This window comes from Eptatretus burgeri, chromosome 13 (genome assembly GCF_056783735.1).
Source record: "Eptatretus burgeri isolate ZD-2024b chromosome 13, Ebu_testis_v1, whole genome shotgun sequence".
NCBI lineage: Eukaryota > Metazoa > Chordata > Myxini > Myxiniformes > Myxinidae > Eptatretus > Eptatretus burgeri.
In genome coordinates, this window is record NC_140973.1 from 16,397,745 (window position 1) to 16,413,157 (window position 15,413).

The 15,413-nt window shown below is 48.9% G+C and overlaps 1 protein-coding gene across 6 annotated transcripts in view; it reads left to right on the forward strand.

The window, feature by feature from the left end:
- RNASEH2C (ribonuclease H2 subunit C) overlaps positions 1–15,413 on the forward strand; it is a 45,902-nt gene that overhangs the window by 18,108 nt on the left and 12,381 nt on the right. For all 6 annotated transcript variants that reach the window (XM_085851306.1, XM_085851304.1, XM_085851307.1 and 3 more), the window contains exons 2-3: positions 100–286; positions 899–1,008. In XM_085851306.1, coding sequence (XP_085707432.1) covers positions 103–286; positions 899–1,008 — 294 coding nt within the window. In that variant the 5' untranslated portion in view covers positions 100–102. The remainder of the gene's footprint in view (positions 1–99; positions 287–898; positions 1,009–15,413) is intronic.

Genomic DNA, 15,413 nt, shown 5'->3' on the forward strand with positions numbered 1-15,413 from the left:
CCGAGTATTGTGATCCGTCCTGTCCCCCCCCCCCATACCCGTTGTAGACAGGTATCTGCTCGTGGTTGTCGTTGACGATGTCCAACATTTGTATTGCAGATTATGGCAAACCTAAGTGGAGAGGCTGACGATGATTATCTGCACATGACGGTGGATTCCACGACATTACAAAAGGCTCCTCACTCTGAGACTATTCACTTCCTCCCTTGCCTCATCAAATGCACAGGCCCTGCCCCAGTTTCCTGCTACTTCACACCAGCCATCAGCAAAACTGATGAAGACGAGGGTGATGTTTAACATTCAAAATGCTTTGAGGGTTTTCAGTATTTTTTTTTTAAGGACGTGTCGATATTTACTGTTTCGCTATTTCTTGAATATAATCAACATTTTGTGGATTTTTTTTTTTAATTCCACAATGTTGTAAGTACTGCTGGGCTGGCAGGACAGCCGATAAATATGCAAACTCACCTTTGAGCTGTCTAGGTTGGGTTCGAATCTCGGCCCAGCTATAAACTGCCGTGCTGGCGTTTCACAGGTCGGATGATGCATGGGTGTGTGTGCTGTCCCACGGATGGACGTTGAAACCGGGCGTCTCATCTGCCTGTACTCATTGTTGATGGACCTTAAAGATCCCATGGTGTCTTTCGTGAAGAGGAGGCGAGTTATCGCCAGCACCCAGAACAAATTACAAATTCCTCACCAGTTCACTTGCAGTCAGGTATCCTGCGTCAGAGTGAAGAACTGTACAGGATTGTCATCCTTGCTCAGAGAATGTGTTGGCAAAATGTCATCCTTGCTCAGAGAATGTGTTGGCAAAATGTACACTCTGTAATGTGTAGAGTATGGTATGCTTTTGTTGTTGTAAGTATTTTATTGTTGCTGTGATTTTGTTGTGCAGTGAAAACCGTCTCATTTCGGGGTTATGAGCTCAAAGGCAAAGAGATGTCCCTCCCACCAGACTATATGGGGCTTGTGTTGAGAGAAGATCCGCCACCTGATGAGGGAGAGGTAGGGTATATTTGGTATACAAGGCTTGTGCTAAGGACTTACCACCGCATGTAACACCACTGCACATTTGTAGCATGGTACAGGACGTACAGTAAACCTTCAGATATTGCTGTTTCTAATATCGCAGGTTTTTGACCAATCGCGAGCAACCTATTGTGTTCCGATTTAGTCATCGTGGTATTCCATTTCGGCCAATCGCGGTTTATGAGCCAAAATGAGTCATTGTTTGCGTCCGTCAGTGTGTTCGATTACCTCCTATTATGAGCCTTTAGCCACTTGAGTGGACCGGTAATACGGGACAAATCATTGCGGATTTACCAACGTTTCCACGAAGCACCCTTGGCCGGAGGCTGCGGTTCAACCATGGCAGACACTGAAGAGGCGGGATTCTTTTGGAAGAGGATTCCAACTGATACCTTCCTATCCAAGCAGGAACGATCTGCTCTGGGTCAAAGTGGTTAAGGATCGTTTTACCCTCCTATGTGGCAATGCACCAATTGGTTTTGTCATGCTCCTGGTGATCCAACAGCCATCGAAAGTTCTCTATCCACATTTTTCTAACCAACAGCTTCCCCTCTGACATCATAATCATGATCATCATCCTGAGCTAAGTCTTGTGTTTTCTATTTACGGCAGAGTGCAGTACAATCGAATACGTAATAGGTTTATCCTCATCCACCTCACTGTTTTGTAATTAATTTAAAAGATAAAAACTCTTCTTTTTTTTTTGTTTAATTTACACTTTATTTATTGTATTTACATGTTTATTTCAATCTCAAAATGATATATATATATATATATATATATATATATATATATATATATATATATATATATATATATATATATATATATATATATATATATACGAATGCGCAGCTTTACGATGTTCCGGTCAACGACTGATTGCATATACGACGGTGGTCCCATAAGATTATAATGGAGTTAAAAAAGTCCCATCACCGAGTGATGTCGTAGCGCGACCAGTCGTATAAATGTACAGGATAGCACATACAATTATGTACAGTACATAATACTTCATAATGATAATAAACGACAGTGTGGCCCCGTTATAATGCGATTGTTGAGGTCCATAAAATGTCATCGTGAAAAAAGCAGGGTCGTGCTAAATCGGGATTCAAGGAAATCGGCTTTCAAACAATTGACAGGTGCTCGTTTATTCATTTGTAAATTATAACTTCGATGCAATGATTACGTATTTATAAAATCCAAACGCTATTTATTCACCTTTCTATAATCGATGCCAAGGTGTGTAGTAGGCTATACCATCTAGGTTTGTGTAAGTACACTATGATGTTTGCACAATGACTACATCGCTTAACGACGCATTTCTCAGAACGTATCCCCGTTGTTCAGTTGCGCATGACTGTGTGTATGTATATATATATATATATATATATATATATATATATATATATATATATATATATATATATATATATATTTATATTTATATATATATATATATATATATATATATATATATATTTATATATGTATTTTTTGTTACGGCCACGGATAAGCAGCCGATGAAAATAAATAATAATGATGAAAGCAGCCGAGACACCAGTTTGTTACTTAGGGGATTTAATCCCCGTTTGTCCTTGGAAAAGCCGGACCTGGGGCCACCGCTCACAATTAACTTTGTGGTACGGTGGGTTGTTTTAGAACCACGAACGCCACCCAGTGAACCACGAGTTCCAGTGTCCACCGTCTAATTATGCCATTTAACTATAGGTCACATGGTTACCTGAACGGGGAGCGTGCCCTCGGCAAAGCACCAATCTTATCTTGATTAGATCTTAATTAGGGTGGCCGAGCGTTTAACCGCTGGTGCGTGCCAACTATTATTGGTCAGGTCTGTGGCAATTACCTCCCAGTCTATCTAGGTTTGGACAATGCTGGATCAATGGAAGAAAAGGACAAACATGGACAGGTTAGAACGTCAACAAATAATTTATTAATAAGAAAATAAATAAATAAAAAGAACTTTTTATTTCCGTGAGGTAAAAATATTGTTGCGGATTTCGCGCCCGCCGGCGTGCGAACGGCCACGTAACTCGAATCGCGGCACGTCGCCCACCGGACGGACAATCCAGTCGTGACCCTCTCGGACTAACGCCGGGAACCAGTCACGGGTGGACCTTTCGGTCTCACCGCGATCGAGCCAATCAGCCCCCGCGTGGGATAGGGTTGCTCGCCAAATTCGACCTACCTAAGTACCCACGCGGAGGGTAGACCGGGCGATCGCACCTCGCCGCAGGTCGACTTCGGACACGGGCCACTTAAGCGACCCGTTCCGTACTATCAGAATAACCGAGCGGTGTTATCGTCGACCTCGACGGTTCGATTAATTATCGGGCGTATTCAGCCCACTACCAACCCTTTACGTGAAGCAAGATGAGGGTTCAATGGGGGAAAAGACGAAGCGAAGCGGGAGAACAGTTCAACAATAAAGCACATTTATTCGCGGCACACGGGAAGCACACAAATACAATTCCACCAAAAGCACACAAAAAAAAGAAAACACAATTCCATTTACACAAAAAGCAAATATAAAAGCGAAAACAATGCAGAGCTAATACCGACTACCGAGCACACGGCAACACTTATACAATTCTACCTCACAGACGGCGCCGACAACACATACCCAAAACCAAGGAAAAGAAATACCCTCAAGGATGAGGCGGGCCTGAGGCCGAGACCGGGTCGCGCCTACCCGTCTGGTGATGAGACGCGGAGCGGCGATGGCCCCGCAACCCGCGGGCCTCGTGGACGGTGTCTGGTAGGGGGTGGGAACGGGGCCCCCTTGGTCGCACTATCTCAGCGCGGGGGGAAACAGGAGGGGGTTGCTGATGCTCGGGGTATAGAGGATCTTTATTATCCCTGGTGTGCGTCTCCACCTCGGCCAGGTCGCGCTGCCGGCCTCCCTCGGGCGTGCAGCTCCCGGCACCGACGCGAGCACCCCCTCGTCTGCCTTCGCCGTTGCCGCCTCTCCGCCTCTGGACTTTCCACCCTGGACTCCTCTTTGGGCTCTCCTCGTTGGACTCTCCGATCGACTCTCCCCTTCGCGACTCTCTTCAGCTTCTCCAGCTACTGCAGGCTTCGGGCTCCAGACTTCCACACCCTCTGACTCTTTCTCCGTTCCGACTCCGACTCCTCGTTTTGCTGACTGACGAACACCGTCCTTTTATCCCCCCGTAACTTCGCCTTTGACCCCCTCCCTTTGACCTTTCACCTCGCTCCCCATTGGCCCGAGAAAAAGTGGGCGTGAAGGCTTTTTGATCCACAAATTTGCATATATCGATCGTTCTGGAGGCGGGGCCAAATCGCCCCTCGCTCACCGATTGGACGGCAAAAAGTGGGCGTGTCGTTTTTGATCCGTTTTTGAAGCACAAAATCCGTGATTTTGTACACGCTGTTCAACGTGCGCCCTGCACGAGTCCAACACCGGTACCCACAGCGGGGCAAGAACGGTGGCGATGCTACGATTGCGAGGTGTGACGTGAAGGTCGTGGCGGTTGTGGTGAAGCGGTGGTTGTGGTCGGTGGTTGATGTTGTGGTTGTGATCATGGCGGTTGGTCCAAAATAAAGATAGTAAAAGAAAAACGGCTATCCTGAAGAGTCGCAGCTCGCATAAATGACATGTATTCCCACTAGACAACGGGTTCGGGCCTAACTACACATGTACTTACAGAGATACCTCACCTAAGGGACCTGAATGGTGGTTTGCGAATCTGGTAACCACAACACTACCCCCTCCCCTTTTTACAGACTCGTCCCGAGTCGTCAAATTTTCGTGTGCCATCATGTGTAGTTTTCCCCTAGTACATTTTACCTACGGATCCCTGAGTGCGACATTCATGGTATTCGTGTCCCCAAAATAAATAACCTGAGGGCTGCGTAACTATCTAAACAAACTCACTCAAACGGACGACTTAAATAAAATTGCCGGCGCTAAGACAAACATGCCGGGGGCGCACTCATATTTACAGTACATCTTAACCTTAACTTACAAATTTTACACTAAACCATGGCCCAGGATCATTGAACTCTGCAAAGAAAAGCAGTTAGCAGGGAGCCAGGCTGCCCACATGCAGTCTCTGGCTCAAAACAATGCAGGTGACAGGGAACGTGGCTGGCTGCTCACACGCAGTCCAAGGCCTTCCCTTTTGAACTGAACGCAGTGAACCACAACGGTGCATGGGCTGCACAAACGCAGTCTCCGTGCCAGCTCAAGTGGCACACGCAATGAGCACAACGAATGGATGCATGGACACAAACACGGTGCACGGGCTGCCACTGCCTGCCCGTGTTGTAGCTGCCAACAGGGCAGTTCTCGCAGCTTGCAAACTGTTGCCTTGATCCTGGCGCACATGGAAATGAACAGGGGGGGCAAAGCAAAAATTGAACGGGGCTGGTGAACGTGGGCAGTGGGCATGGCATGGCAAAGGTGGCAGGCAAACACAGCCCGCAGAAGAAGGCCGCTGCAGGCAAACTCAGCCCGCAGAACCAGGCCGGCACAGGCCTCGAAGAAAAACAGCCAGCAGATGAACTGGCCGGCACAGGCCTTGCAGTAACACAGCCAGCAGATGAAGCTGGCCAGCTTTTGCCGTCAGTGGAAGTTGGTGGAGGGAGTGCGGTGGTGCTGGCCACTTGGAAGGCGGGCTCGGACCTACCTACCCGTCTCCCTCCCAACCTATCGCCTTTGCCTGTCACTGTACATACCCACTCCCTTAATTTGTCAAACCCCAATTTAGCCCCAACTTATTTTTTTGTTGTTTTTATTTTTACTCCCCCACTATAAATCGTCCCCTAACCCCCTTTATCGTCCTTGTTCGGCTAACCTATCCTGTCACCTAGCCTACTCCCAACCCCTACGTTCCCTTCCCGGAGGGGAATAAGGGAGAGCTAACGTCCTGTGTCGAGGCCCAACGAAGCCTCAGAATGGCCTCCCCAGAGTTCGGCGATCTTAACACCAAGTGGGTCCAGCGGCCCACAACGACAGCGAGGGGATGGATGGTGCGGAGGGGTACATCTCCTAATCTACCCTAACCATTTAACTGCTAAACTACCCTGGGGCTTTCAACAAGCGCCTCTCGCTTTAAACTATTGGTTCTAACAACCCAGATTCCCGTCGCCTGTGTTGGTGTCCTTACAATTTCGGGCCTCGCCCCCCAATTTTCGCTCCGTGCCCTCACACGGTCTCCTGGCTGGGACACGTGGCTCCCTTTGGCAGGCACGACCCTCTGCCGAATCTCCCGCTATGGCACCCCCGGGCACTACACTGCCTCCGAGCCTACCAGCTCCCTAACACCGGGGAGTGCCCCCCATGGCACCTCCCCTGAAACGCACACGTGGCAGGCCGGCCTCCCGGGCCCCTTTCCGAGGGTCACCCGTGCCCACAACACTGCCCACGCGGCTAATGGCGCCCCGGGCCCCCGCACCAAGCAGGCGCACCCGTGCCCACTACGCTATCCCGACCCCCCATGGGCCCTTGGCCTACTACGGCCGACTAGCCTGGTGCCCGGGGTACCCACTCAGCGATACTCACCTTTCGCCACCACGCTCCCAGCCTGTCAACAGGGCTCCTGCACCCCTCCAAACGGGTTTCGAGCCTACACCCCCACCAACAGCAAAACGACCTCCATTTTTCAATTTAACTAACCCCCGAACTCACTCTACACTGACCCCGGGGTCCCTTGGGCGGGAGTCACTCCTCCCCCCAATCACTCATCGCACCATGCATTCCCCATTCACTCCACACACACAGACCCGCTGGCCTCACTCACTCACCAAGCACATGCCTCACAACTCACCAACTTTTCAACACACACTGCTGAACTCTGCCATCCTTCTAACTACCTCCCCTAACTAACTCGTGCTCCCACGTCGTCCCTTAAACTACAGCACGTTCCTTTTAACACTACGTAGCTAAACTACGTCCCCTCTACACATTCACAGTCTGTCTCTGTCTCCAAATCAATAATTTTATTTCCCAACCTAAATCTGGCTACAATCCCTCTAACTAATCCATTCCACGGACTCCATGAGGACTTACCCCTGCCCCATGAAGTCGGTCTAACTAAGCTAACCCTTCCCCCTAACTAGTTTTCATCCTGTGCCCAGGTAAGGGGGTCTTCCACCCCTTGCCCAGGAATCCTTTGCACCCGAAAGTGAGGCTTGTTTTTTTTTTTTTTCCCATGCGCAGCACCTGCGCGGCAACTCAGAGCTCGCGCACTTTACACCTGCCCGTGACGTCATGCAGCTGCACGTGTTCCTCGTCCCTCCTTGGACGGTGCCATCCGGCAGAGATACCCCTCCTGCCGGATTCCAACCCCACGTGCAGCCATGACGTCACCGTGCGCATAAAAAAAAAAAGCCCCACGTCTCGAGGGGTTCCCCACGCGAACACATGTGCTTTGCCCGTTGGAGCTTAACACACACGATCGCGTGGAGAACCCGTCCGGTCCAAATCCATTTACCTGCCTAAACTTTGTCCGTCCGCGGGATCGGCAAATCCACCGCTGGCGTTTCCGGACCGGGACTTCACTCTCGCAAGCGAGCACGTGGTGGTCTCGTGCGTTGCACAGCACGAACCGCGTGCTCACTGCTGGGTGAACCCGGCACGGTCCCCGAAACAACTACAGCCGCTACTCGGCTTTCTCTCCTCTGTCGCCGTCTCCGTCTCCATTCCACACACGCATACCTGCGTGTTACGACGCACACAGTCCACACCATTAAACTCACACCGGGAGACGCGGCTGCGTGCTCCCGCATGCCAACCGACATCTCCGTCACATACCGCTCTCTCACACACGGTCTCCCTTGCATAACCCATACCACTCACACGTGGTGCTCCATTCACTCGTGCCTCACTCACACACGCGGGGGCACTCAACCGCGGTGCCTCATCCACACATCGTCCCTCACTCACACACGCGGGGGAACTCAACCGCGGTGCCTCACTCACACTGGCCGTTTCATCCACACACACGGCCTCACTCACACACGGTGCCTCATCCACACACGCGGGGGCACTCAACCGCGGTTCCTCATCCACACTGGCCGTTTCACTCACACACACGGCCTCTTCCACACACGGTGCCTCATCCACACACGGCGTGCTGGGAAGCACGCACTCCGGCACCATCGCCACCACACCACTCACACACGGGGTCGCTTCCACACACGGGGACGCACTCACACCTTGCACCACACACACAGGGACAACCACACTGGGGATTCGAGTCCCCACAAGGGTCTCCGGGGCCTCTATACCCCCCAAGCTCTCCGTGCACCCGTCCACAGCACTCGTCCCCTCAACCTCGCAAAGCACGACCGAACTCACCTGGTCGTGACTCACCTCAAGGGGGCATACTCCCTCCCCTCGTTCCTGGAGGAGGCCATCCAGGTGCTCGCACTGAGTCCCCACACGCTCCGCGAGCTCACCCCCATTGTCCTCCACTACCTCCGTGTGTGTGTGTGCGTCACTTACCCCGTCCTCACCGTGCAGTCTCTCCTCTATGGTTCCCTTCCCGGCTACCGTCACTGCCAACTCTTCACCCTTTACCTCCCTTGTCTCAACTATTATTTCCTTTGTCACGGCCTTCATGCCCGCCTGCAGGCATCGGCCCATGTTCTGCGTCTCACCCCGGAACTTTTTCATTTCTTCCTTCATGTGCTGTGTATTCGCATCCATCGTCGTTTTCACTTCATTTGTATTTGTATCCATCTTTTCGTTCATGCCTTTCATTCCGTTTTTCATTTCATTTGTGTATGTATCCATCTTTTCGTTCATGCCTTTCATTTCGTTTTTCATTTCATTTGTGTTTGCATCCATTTTTTCGATCATTTTCGCATTCATCTTTTCGTTCATTGCCGCCAGCATGGCGCATAGCTGGGCCATGTTGGATGCACTCAGCTGAGCCGTTTCGGCAAGGGTTGGGGAAGGGTTTTGGTGGAGAGGGGGGGGGAGGTGTCATACACTGCGGCCGCTGCCGCACCCATTTCAGGTTCTGGGTTTAGTTGGGCGAGTCCGTGTTCCTGCACAATCAACATTTCCTGCTCGGGGATTCCATCCTGGACCATGGACTCTACATTACTACACATATACATTTCTAATACCCCCGGCTCCCGCTCGCCTTGAGACGCCATCTTGCTTCTCGTGAAGGGTTAATTTCGCTCGCTCGTAATTTGGAGGGAATCGGGGGTCGCTTCTCTCACCCCTGGACCGATTCCCGTGAATTTCGCTGGAGACAGGAGAGCCCGTTGTCCCGTTCTCCAATACCAGTGCCGCGAGGAGGGCGATGAATTTGTATCGCACGACCTGACACCAGTGTTGCGGATTTCGCGCCCGCCGGCGTGCGAACGGCCACGTAACTCGAATCGCGGCACGTCGCCCACCGGACGGACAATCCAGTCGTGACCCTCTCGGACTAACGCCGGGAACCAGTCACGGGTGGACCTTTCGGTCTCACCGCAATCGAGCCAATCAGCCCCCGCGTGGGATAGGGTTGCTCGCCAAATTCGACCTACCTAAGTACCCACGCGGAGGGTAGACCGGGCGATCGCACCTCGCCGCAGGTCGACTTCGGACACGGGCCACTTAAGCGACCCGTTCCGTACTATCAGAATAACCGAGCGGTGTTATCGTCGACCTCGACGGTTCGATTAATTATCGGGCGTATTCAGCCCACTACCAACCCTTTACGTGAAGCAAGATGAGGGTTCAATGGGGGAAAAGACGAAGCGAAGCGGGAGAACAGTTCAACAATAAAGCACATTTATTCGCGGCACACGGGAAGCACACAAATACAATTCCACCAAAAGCACACAAAAAAAGAAAACACAATTCCATTTACACAAAAAGCAAATATAAAAGCGAAAACAATGCAGAGCTAATACCGACTACCGAGCACACGGCAACACTTATACAATTCTACCTCACAGACGGCGCCGACAACACATACCCAAAACCAAGGAAAAGAAATACCCTCAAGGATGAGGCGGGCCTGAGGCCGAGACCGGGTCGCGCCTACCCGTCTGGTGATGAGACGCGGAGCGGCGATGGCCCCGCAACCCGCGGGCCTCGTGGACGGTGTCTGGTAGGGGGTGGGAACGGGGCCCCCTTGGTCGCACTATCTCAGCGCGGGGGGAAACAGGAGGGGGTTGCTGATGCTCGGGGTATAGAGGATCTTTATTATCCCTGGTGTGCGTCTCCACCTCGGCCAGGTCGCGCTGCCGGCCTCCCTCGGGCGTGCAGCTCCCGGCACCGACGCGAGCACCCCCTCGTCTGCCTTCGCCGTTGCCGCCTCTCCGCCTCTGGACTTTCCACCCTGGACTCCTCTTTGGGCTCTCCTCGTTGGACTCTCCGATCGACTCTCCCCTTCGCGACTCTCTTCAGCTTCTCCAGCTACTGCAGGCTTCGGGCTCCAGACTTCCACACCCTCTGACTCTTTCTCCGTTCCGACTCCTTCTCGTTTTGCTGACTGACGAACACCGTCCTTTTATCCCCCCGTAACTTCGCCTTTGACCCCCTCCCTTTGACCTTTCACCTTGCTCCCCATTGGCCCGAGAAAAAGTGGGCGTGAAGGCTTTTTGATCCACAAATTTGCATATATCGATCGTTCTGGAGGCGGGGCCAAATCGCCCCTCGCTCACCGATTGGACGGCAAAAAGTGGGCGTGTGTCGTTTTTGATCCGTTTTTGAAGCACAAAATCCGTGATTTTGTACACGCTGTTCAACGTGCGCCCTGCACGAGTCCAACACCGGTACCCACAGCGGGGCAAGAACGGTGGCGATGCTACGGTTGCGAGGTGTGACGTGAAGGTCGTGGCGGTTGTGGTGAAGCGGTGGTTGTGGTCGGTGGTTGATGTTGTGGTTGTGATCATGGCGGTTGGTCCAAAATAAAGATAGTAAAAGAAAAACGGCTATCCTGAAGAGTCGCAGCTCGCATAAATGACATGTATTCCCACTAGACAACGGGTTCGGGCCTAACTACACATGTACTTACAGAGATACCTCACCTAAGGGACCTGAATGGTGGTTTGCGAATCTGGTAACCACAACAATATATTCCAAATCAATCAAAATGATCACAAGCAAATAAATAATTAATCAGGCAAAATCAATCAGAATGATGAAAAGAGACACAGAGCAGATGCTTATCGGGGATTGACTTACTTAACAACTAAACACAGACAAAGGTATCCCTGCAGATCATTCAGGGGGGAAAGAAGAATCATCTCGCTCACCAACGAGAAGTCGTCCATCAAACAAAAACATCCTGAAATGTGTGAGCGTGCCTTGTCCATCGCCAGCTCCCAGCCTTGCCGTGCACCCACTCGCAAACAGGCTTGAACGCCAGTCGACGTCACCCCCAAGAAACAGGTACCCCAAGAGCGACCGTCTGACTGGAACAATGAAGCAGCCGTCTGACTGGCACGGACGAAAGCAGCCGTCTGACGGGAACGATGAAACGCTCTCAAAGCTGTCAGAACCGCAACCAGCTATCGCCAACTGACTGACAAACTGACTCGTCGGCTGACCCATGCCTCACTCTTTGTCGACTGACCCACCGCTCACACTCGAACGGACCTCTCCCTCTTTTTATAGGCGGCCTGTCTTGGTGGCACAGCCTCACCCCAAAATTAACCCCGCCCCACTTGCACACCGTTACCATGACAACCCGCAAATCCACGGTTATTCCTGCTTACGAGGCCATATCTGTGGTGCTGGGCGAGAAAAAAGCAGCCATTTGTCAGAATTACCGAGCACAAACGTGAAGCGCTCATAAAACTGTCAACAACAATTATCACTTCACTGTTCAGCCCGATATGAAAAGAAGCCAGTTAGCATCCATAGAGCTGCTGGACGGGGTGTTGAACATCGATGGAAAAAAGCGGGTCTTGGGGTCCGTGAAAGAAATGCGTGTCACCGTCGCTGGAAAAAGGTGGGTCTCTGCGTCCGTGAAAGAAATGTGTGTCACCGTCGCTGGAAAAAGGCGGGTCTCGGCATCCGTGAAAAACCGGGGAAATCGGCGTCGGTGAAAGAAACGCCATGCATGAATGTCTTTTGTCAAGAGAAAAAGCTTCCCATAAGAGAAGGGATCTATTCTTTACCCTTCTCAATGCATCACATTTAGAATCCCACCAGACATGGGGATGGGTCTATCCTGGACATGCAGTAAGGGAAATAACTATATATGGACCTGGATGTTGGTATGCATTCATTGGATCGGATTCTGAAATCCGTAACACTATATATATATATATATATATATATATATATATATATATATATATATATATATATATATATATATATATATATATATATATATATATATATATATATATATTTGTGTTTATTTCTTGCTTCCATCGATCTTTCTCTATATTTCCTCAAAAGCCATGAACCGAACCCCCGCTTTCCCATCATTGACCCTTGGTTTCCATGATCGCGACATTTTCCAGGAACCTAACCCCTGCGATATTCGAGGGTTTCCTATGCTCACTTCAATAAGTTTCATAATCATAACTCCAAGTTTAAATTAAAAAAACATAATGTTTTTATGTATTGAGCTACTCTACTTACTGTATGTTTTCATGTTGATTAAAGTAAATATTGCACAATTGTCACTAAGCCGAACATGTAAGATGAATGGTTTGCAGAACATAACTATTTTTCTTTTTTAAAAATGACGAATGGCTAACTTTACCACTGTAATCTCACGACAGCGGTCATCCATTTATTTATTTATTTTGGTTTACAGGGTCTCAGGCTCGTGAAGGAGCTGAATACACAAATCCCATTTATACATGAGACACCACCGGACTTGACGTCAGATACACAGCCACTGAGCTTTGGGAAGGAGATGTCACTTTGGGTACCAGTGACACCATATTTTATGATGTCACTTTTCCTCTCCGTACTCTGGGGAAATGAAGTTGGAATTTCCTCCTATGCATGGATGCCAACCCTTGGTCGTTTCTCCATGCTCTATCCTTTAAATGCTGAGCATCAGGCAAGGAAGAAGCAGGTACCATTTTTGAAGTGTTTGGTTGGAATCGAACTGCTGGCCTCCCAGACTCAGAGCGGACGCTCAAACCATTACGCCACCGAGTCGGGTTGGAGTGTGCAAAACGGCTAAATGTTTGACCCACCGTCTCTCCACTTGAATACTCTATAGATTTCCCTTCCCTCCATTCTCCTTGCTCCCAAATTCCTTTCCCCAATCTTCACACCCCCCCTACCCTCGTGGGCATATTATCTCCAGAGGATCAGCTAGAGCCGTACATCCTATCAGCTGCACAGGGTAGATAAACCCCGATGGAATTGCTTAGTTGCAAAAGCCAGCCTGAAGATACAAGTGACTGTTTCACTGTTGGAATTCTTCTGTTGAAGAATGAGGATTTTTCCGTTATTGTTCAGAACATTTATTTTTTAATCTTTCATATACCAGGCAGATTTGCCTTTCACATGCAAGAGCACATGAGTGTGCACCATCCATCAGATGGACTTTAAGCAGGAGGACTCTGCCAGCACTGGTTGCAACGTTAAAGATCCCATGGTCTTTCATGACAAGTAGGCAAGTTATCATAACGAGCGTATGGATTCCTGCCCTGACTGACAATGGCAAACTAACCAGAATAACCTATGCCAAGAGACCGCTTCGGCAACACTGACTATGTCAAGAATATGGTACATCGATGATGATGATGATGATACCAAGCCGTGTCAAGATATATCCAACATCGTCTATCCTGGACTTGAAGTCTGAGCTTCCTCTGCCTTTTGATAATTTTCATATTCGAATATTGAGACCTCTGGGAAGAGTGAAACATTTAAAGTATGTCTTATAGGGAACTGGTGGACATAGGAAAGATATAACGATGCTAGGAAGAGTAGAAAGCATATCAGATATATTTGGGGGGTAAGGGGGGGTGGAAGTAGGGGTATAAATATGAGATTGCTGTCAGCAAAGGGAAATGCCAAAAGTTGTCAGTGAATGTTAAAAATGCTTCAAATTCCATATTATTCCTTTCATGCATGTACTGAACACCAACTGCCAGAGCCACAGGACTGTGTTTAATTATAAATGAATGACATTCACTTTGAGGCTTCATTTACAACACATTGTGCATTCAAGTGCAGCATTGACTCGGAGGGAAATAAAGCAATTTAAGGGTCACGAACACGTATTTGATGTATTTTAATTACCTCTGCCACTAAAGATGGATGGAGGTTATGCATTCACCCCTGTTTTGTTTGTCTGTCTGCCTGTGAGCCCGATACCTCAAAAGTTGTGGACGGATTCAGATGAAACTTGGTGGACATGTTGGGTGTGTGACAAGGATTAATTGATTCGATTTTGGTGAAGATCCACATTTGGATACAATAATTTTTTTCAGTGATTCTTCACCATTGAGAGATGGGGCCAAAACGATATACCTGTATAGCATGATATTTCAAAAAGTTGTGGATAAGTTATGACAAAACTTGGTGAATGAGTTGGTTCAGGTTAGGTCAGGTCAGGTATGGCAGCATGTGTTGGATGTCGATTGTCATGCTGTGTGTGCTTTCGTGTACACTTTAAATGTTTTTGCTTTTTTTTACCGAATTAGCATGCTAATACTGGCCATTCCTCACCCTGTCGTACTGCCAGTGTATCGCGGGAACAATGGACGGAATCGACAGAACGTAGATCGAAGGATGCGAAGTGTTGTGGGAAGCGAGAAGCTTACGCTTCAGGTGTTAAACCTTCGTCTGAGCGGCTGCTTGCTTCCCACTGCGATTAGCATACTTCAATAAACGCTCGGTTGGTTCGACCCATTGTTCTGCCTTTCCGCCAACGCAGAATGACACACTTTTCCATCCTCTTGTGAGCACTGCACCCTGTGACCGATCATACGGCAGCATGGGTAGAGCTGGAGGTTGTACAAAGTCTTTTCCCCTTGACAGGCCCCTATTGTTGAATGCTTTAGAATCAGAAAATGTTTTCTTTTGTTTTGCACATACCTGTGTGATTTGATGAGGGCTTTTTACTTATTTCTTTATTGCATACATATGTTGGGGAAGGAGAGGTTAAATTGAGGAAATTTAAAATGAGAAAGGAGGATGATGGTAGAGACGATGCAAAAGGAGTGAGGAAATCTGTTTTTGAGGAGTTAAGGGAAGGAAAGAGGCACAAAAGGAGAGTTTAAAATTCTGCAGTATTTGTGTGCATCTATGTATGGCTAGAAATATCTATATATATATATATATATATATATATATATATATATATATATATATATTTATTTTTATATATATATATATATATATATATATATATATATATATATATATTTATTTTTATATATATACAGTGCGTGCCAGT